The sequence below is a fragment of the Blennius ocellaris genome, assembly GCF_963422515.1.
Source record: "Blennius ocellaris genome assembly, chromosome: 15".
Lineage (NCBI taxonomy): Eukaryota > Metazoa > Chordata > Actinopteri > Blenniiformes > Blenniidae > Blennius > Blennius ocellaris.
The window spans coordinates 21,129,172-21,135,842 of NC_137664.1; the positions used below are offsets into that span (position 1 = coordinate 21,129,172).

Consider the following 6,671-nt stretch of genomic DNA (forward strand, 5'->3'; position numbering starts at 1 on the left):
CACCTGCTTTTTTTAATTCTCCGTTTCCAAACAGCCGAGGCGACGAGGCTCCTGGAGAAGAAGAAGAAGAGCAAACTGAGAAACTTATGCGGGGTTCGTCTAGGTTCCATTTTAGGCCCAATTTTATTGTTTAAGAAAAAAAATAAAAGACCCTCTTACGTTAGATTTAACTTCATCTTATGCCCCATCATGAACCCTGAGGCGCTCCGACACCAGATTTGAGGTCATTCCCACTGATTAACATGACCTTACAGTGAAACTAGATTAATTTGACTTGAACATCCAGATTGTAGAGGATCTTCCTCCACACATATGAAACTTGAGTTTTCTTTTGTAATTTTTGATGGTGATTCAGGTAATAAATGTAAATATGAGTTAAAAATCAACATTTCAAAACTTTTCAACACTATAAACTCAACCGGTGAAATGAAAAGAGCGTCACGGGGTCAGCAGGTAAAAGTGGAGAACTTTATTAAATCAGGTCATTTTGGGGTCACAAAAATAGCTTTTTTTTTTAATGTAGCTAAATAAAAAGCCACATTAATGACGTCGAAGCCAAGAAAAAAAAACAAAAAAAACAACCCACCGCAGTGTTATTCTGAAGGTAACAAAAAAAGAAAAACAAACTACAAGCTTCAGATGGAGCGAAAAGTTTGAGGATAAACCTGCACGGTACAAGTACATTTATATCGTGTTCTTGAATAAACACGTTGTTCAGTGGAGGCGCTCCGAGGCTTCGACGGTGAGATTCTCGAGTCAAACAGAGTCAAATAAAGTGACTGTAAAGACATTTCATGCAGATTTCAGCTTTTCTGGCACGACGAGCTGAGAAGAAACTCTGCACCGGTTTTTTTTTGTTTACAGCTTAAAAGCACTTCAAACTATTTTACATTTCTTGATGTGATGTTTGGATAAATGTCATTACTGGTTCATTTGCACACACAAAAAAACCAACTGAACATTTGGCCTTTAAAGCAAGAAAAGGGTGGAAAACAACTGAAAGAAAGGAAAGATCAAAGGAAGATCTAAAAAAAAAAAGAAAAAAAAATGAAAGCATTCAGAGAAAAACAATCAAACTCCATCCAGGACATAAATAACAACATAGAGTCCAGAATCGAGAGGTTTGAGCCTGACGGTTGGAGGCCTGGAGGCTTTCTCCACCTCGTGTGCTACGGAGGAGGAGGAGGAGGAGGAGGAGGAGGAGGAGGAAGAGGAAGAGGAGGAGGGGCTGTGGCGCTGGATGATGGTCGGGGGCTTTGGTCGGCTCTGCTTCCCTCAAGGCTTGACGGGCTGGATGGACAGCAGGCTGCCGAACTTGAAGTGCTGGATGACTGGAAACTTCTCCAAACACTGAGGACAGAAACGACTTGGGTCAGTGAGTTGACGGGGTGAAGGACGCCGCCGTGACTCCGTCTGCTGCGAAGTGTGACCTGATCAGCAGCCACACCAATACTTCACGGACTTGTTTTGACCAAAATCTCCCAATAAATTCAATGCAGTAACAGAAAACAGAGCCGTGCTTCATTATGTTTGCGATTTGAGTGTTTTTAAACACGTTGTTCTGATTCTTTCTGCTCATCGACTTCTTCTTTGTACGGACATATTAGCTCCATGTGTTTCCGGGCCTCTGTTGTACCTTTCTGCTCTGCGACGGATAAACTTCGCATCCTTGTGAGACGTTTCAGTGAAGAGTTGTGCTCTAATGGTTTTACTCATGACTTAACCTAACCTTTACTACTTGCTCGTCACTGTGGAGGCAGAAGCTCCGAGGCGTGTTTCGTTTTTTTACGGCCAAGTTCTGGTCAGGTGAAGGTGACTGACAGTCCGACAGTCCGAGCTACAACGGATTTCCCCCCCAAAAAACTAGTCGCCCAACCCCCCCTCCTCCCCCGGTCCGAGAGGTTCCCTCCACTCGCTGGACAAAAATGTGACGTCAGGCCACTGTTGGGCTTGGGCGTGGCGTCACTCCGTGAGTCAGGACAGTGGCTCGTTTCAAAGGAGTCTTTCAATCCCGCCGTTTTTGAAAATCCAATCAGAACGGGACGAACGGAACAGAGACGTCATTGTAATGGAAGACCAGCCGAACTGAGCCAGACAGGACTGGGATGGTGAAACTGAAACGTGCCATTATTATTTTACACCTCGGTTGCAGACCACGGTGCCAGGAAGCTCTGGGTCTCTGTCCATTGCCGATTGAAAAAAAAAAAATGTACCGAAGAGGCTCAGCTGTAGTTTCAAAGATGGCGGTCTTGATAACTCCCCTCCCCCCGCCGCTGAGGTATGAGTGCTTCAATGTGGCCCAGCAAAGAGCTGATGCTCCCCTCAGCAGCAGTTTTAGAGGCTGAAGCCAGGAACACAAGGCATTTTGACCAGAGAACACACTCTCTGGGTTCTCTGGTCAAAACGCTTCAAGAACCACAGCAGCTCTGCGTCGCCTGCTTCCAGGACGTTTCCTGACGACCCACCAGAAGCACTAATACATTACGTATCTACACCACAGGAAGAAAACGGCAATGTGATTTGTGCCAATGTGAAAATTCATCAGCTCTTCTATTCTCATTTGAGGTCTTTGGCTGCAGGATGGTAAAGTCGACGTCCATGATTCATGAATCTCCAGCTTCACTCTGAAGGACACAAATACTGAAACATTTAAACGTTCAAACCAAAGTTTAAAAACCTTCAGCTTACTTTTTAGTTAAAAAAACCAAAACAAAACTTATTTCATTCAATAGGATTTGTCTTTCTGTATTTCACCTTATATCGTCATTTCTTTAACGACTTTTACTGTATTTTACATTTTCGGTTTAAATTCTGTTCCATCGTTTATTGAACCGTGCTTTGGTCGGTGTGTGATTCCATTTATTTATCCTGAACCGGTAAATGTGATTAACGAAGGCAGCTTGTCTTATTTGTCTGTCTTTCTTATTCAAACCTCAGCACTTAGCACTTAGCTTAGCATGTAGCTCAACACTTAGCTTAGCTGTCATCCCGTTTGGATTTCTGAGCTCCAAAGAAACGTCAACGTTTCCTCCAGTGTTGTTTTACTTCCTAGTGCTTGAGGCAGAGTTCTAACTAAAGGCTGGCGGTTCGATTCCCATCTGTTAATGTGTTGAAGGAAGACGTTTGACCAAAACTTTGTGTTGTCTTAAAGAGTTTGGTGGAAGGTTCTTATAGTTTATTAGTTTTTTGTTGTTTTTCCCTCCCATTTTGATTTTATATCTCTAATTTCAGTTTAGTTTAAATGAGTTATTTTGCACGTTTACTAGTTTAGTTTTCTTTCTTATTTTTACATATTCCTTCTTTTTGTTAGTTTTTTGCAATGTAAAGACAATTTCTTTACAATTTCAGTGACTTTTCGTTAGATCTGTAAGGACTCTATTCAGTGACCGTTCTTTTTATTATTTTCCAGTTTATTTTTGATTTTGATTTTAGTTAAAATGTTTTTCTCATTTGGAGTTTTCATCATTCGTTCACGCTTCTAACCGTGTTTTGGCTCCGTCGGTGCAGGCTGTGAAAGGACCCTGCTCCGATGAATGAAGCTCCAGTCTGAAGAGAGAAAAATCTATTCCTGACTCGACTCGTAAAACTACAGACGGCTCACAATCTGCAGAACTTTCACCGCACTCTTTCGAGTGAAAGCGTTTTAACGCTGCAGTCGTTATCTTCCGTTTGATCAGATGGGGAACATTTTTTTTTATTTTAAGCTCAGTGGAAAGCTGCGCCTGCTTGAAGCTCCACTTTGAACAACCAGAATCTTCTTTACATAAAGTTACTGGTCCAGTAAACACTGTGCTATTTAATAACTTGTATCCGGGTTATAACATGTGTTTGGATATAATAAACACGAGCTTATTCTTTCTATAATACATTTCCACTGCACAGTGACGGAGTGTTGTATTCTGGGAAAACAGCTCCATGAAAACATTGCAAGTGGCTCCAAATGTTAAAAATAGACAAATGGAATCATCCAAATTAATATTTACTGGCTTGTATCCTAATAAACTTCAATATGAGATTTATTTTGAGCATCGCTGATAAAAAAAAAAACGTAGTTTATTTGGAATAAAGTCGACCGTTGTGATGGTTTGGATCTTCAGACCGGCAGAACCTGGTGACATGAACGTAATGTAACAAACTTTGATCTCATCTGAGCCGTTTCTCTAAAGGAGTGTTTAACGCCGTCAGTGGTTCCCTCCACATTTCCAGCCGTCTCTCCCTCTCTCTCCCTCTCTCTCTCTCTCTCTCTCGCTCTCTCAGTAGAAAACACACTGCCGCTTGTCTGCTTCACAACAAAAGCTTTAACGTCTGAACAGCCGGCGAAACGTCTCGAGAGCGGCGTGCCTGACATTCACTCCCGGTGTGGAAAGTACACGCTGTACAAACGGCTCGCGCTCCTCCGCCATTGTTTCCCCCGGCACATGTGTGTGTGTCTCTTGCTCAACACGGCGCTGAGTTTTGGGTGAAGCAGGCGCTTGACGCCCGGCCGGGCTCTGCTCCCCGTGTGGGGCCAGGGGAGGGGGGAGACAGGAATGTGAGTCTGCTGATGGTTGCTCCAGGCTCGGAGGAAGGTCGGGACGAGAGGGAGGGAGGATTTAATGAAGGGAACGGAGGGGGGATGGGGGGAGGGAGGAGGGAGGAGGGAGGAGGGAGGAGGGAGGAGGGAGGAGGGAGGAGAGGGGAGAGGGGGGGGGAGGCAGACAGCTTGGCCCCTCAGCTCTTTGGGAAGACTCGCAGGCTGCTCTGGAAAACACAGGATGTGGGCATACAGGCGGGGAGAACGGCTTATACACCCCACCCCCACCCCCTCCCCCTCCGCCCACACACACACACACACACACACACACACACACACACACACACACACACACACACACACACACACACACACACACACACACACACACACACACACACACACACACACACACACACACACACACACACACACACACACACACTCACTCCTCCCTTAACCCTTTCCTGCTTCCCTGCCGTACTATAAAAAGTGTGTTTCAGTAGTTACCTGTTTTTTTTTTCTTTTTCGTTAAATGTCACGTTGTTTAAAAACACACTTTACTCACTCGGAGGATGACCTCACACACACACACACGCATGCGCTTTGCACACACACACACGCACGCACACACACACACACACACACACACACACACACACACACACACACACACACACACACACACACACACACACACACACACACACACACACACACACACACACACACACACACACACACACACACACACACACACACACACACACACACACACACACACACACACACACACACACACACACACACACACACACACACACACTGAGTGCCAGACAGCTTCTGACCAGTTCACCACGGAAAAGACTTTCCTTTAGCGAAATGCTAACGTCACGCTAACCCCCAACACCTGAATTAGAAACAAATCTGAAAACGATTAACTTGAATTAAAACTGTTTAAAATGATCAGAAGATTCCTCTAACATTTAATTGCTCGGAAATGTAACTGCGATCTTCCGAGGGGAGTGGAGATGTTATTATTAAAAGTTAACCTCAAAAGTAATAGATGCGAGGAACTTATTTAACATTTTTCACTTTGAGTTTTAGTAAGATATGAGAAAAATTTATAAAAAAGAACGATATATTTCTTTATCAGCGCAGTCAAAACGATTAACATTGTTAATCAGAATATTCATGATAATGGGTTAATTCGGCATTAACGCGTCAGTTTCAACAGGCCTAATTTTTATATTTGGATTGTGCGTCTGGATCTCTGGGTTTTAAAGTGACAGTTGGATTGATCTTGAGTGTTTTTTTCTTTGCAGAAATACTGACGAGAGTCAACCTCACGACTTCTCCCCTGGAAGAAAAACTGACCTGAGATTATAACACTGCCACCTGGTGGCTGAAGCGGTGAAGCACTTGAACTATTCTGGTAAATTCATCCTCGTCCTGTTGAGTTTCACAGAGCGAGACACATGGTACCATTTATTACTTATATTTACTGTTTTATAGCTGGATTCTTGCCAATAGGCAACTCTATTTTAAATTCACATGTAAATATGAAACAATATATTCATTTCTTTATATCAGCTTGACAACAAATGTATCTTTGTATCTGATTGAGGTTCACATCCGAGTCTCGTTCACTCGTTCACACATTCATATGAGACGCTGTGATGGAGCGGCAGGACTCGTCTCACTGGACTGACATGTGGGGGACATGGTTGTACAGAGGAGACATTAATGATAACGGTCCAGTCTGTCCTTTGCTATTGCTGAAGAACACGTGATGCATGATAGCATCAAATTCAACATAACGTCATCTCTGCAGTCGATGGTGAAAAAAAATTGCATGTTTTTTTTTTTTTTTTTTTAATAGATTTGAGTGTGAACCGTGCTCTTCTTCATGTCTCCTGCTGTTGGACAGTGTTGTCTCAGTGTGGACACAGAGGGGCGGAGCGTACCTCGGCTTTGTACATTCGGATCAGACCCTGGTTGACTTTGGACCAGACAGGAACGGCGCTGATGTTCCACAGCTGGTTGGAGTGTTCAGCAAACGGGCCCGTCTTCATCTGCACACACACACACACACACACACGAAACACAAAGATCAACGGTGCAGCAGGGGTCAAACATCAGGCCCAGGGGGCCAAAA

The 6,671-nt window shown here is 43.8% G+C and overlaps 1 protein-coding gene across 1 annotated transcript in view; it reads right to left on the reverse strand.

Annotated features, from left to right (window-relative positions):
* Window positions 1–401: 401 nt before the first annotated feature.
* ptpa (protein phosphatase 2 phosphatase activator) overlaps window positions 402–6,671 on the reverse strand; it is an 18,717-nt gene continuing 12,447 nt past the window's right edge. The window contains exons 9-10 of the mRNA XM_080510248.1: window positions 6,481–6,588; window positions 402–1,350 (exon numbers count right to left, since the gene is read on the reverse strand). Coding sequence (XP_080366374.1) covers window positions 1,276–1,350; window positions 6,481–6,588 — 183 coding nt within the window. The 3' untranslated portion in view covers window positions 402–1,275. The remainder of the gene's footprint in view (window positions 1,351–6,480; window positions 6,589–6,671) is intronic.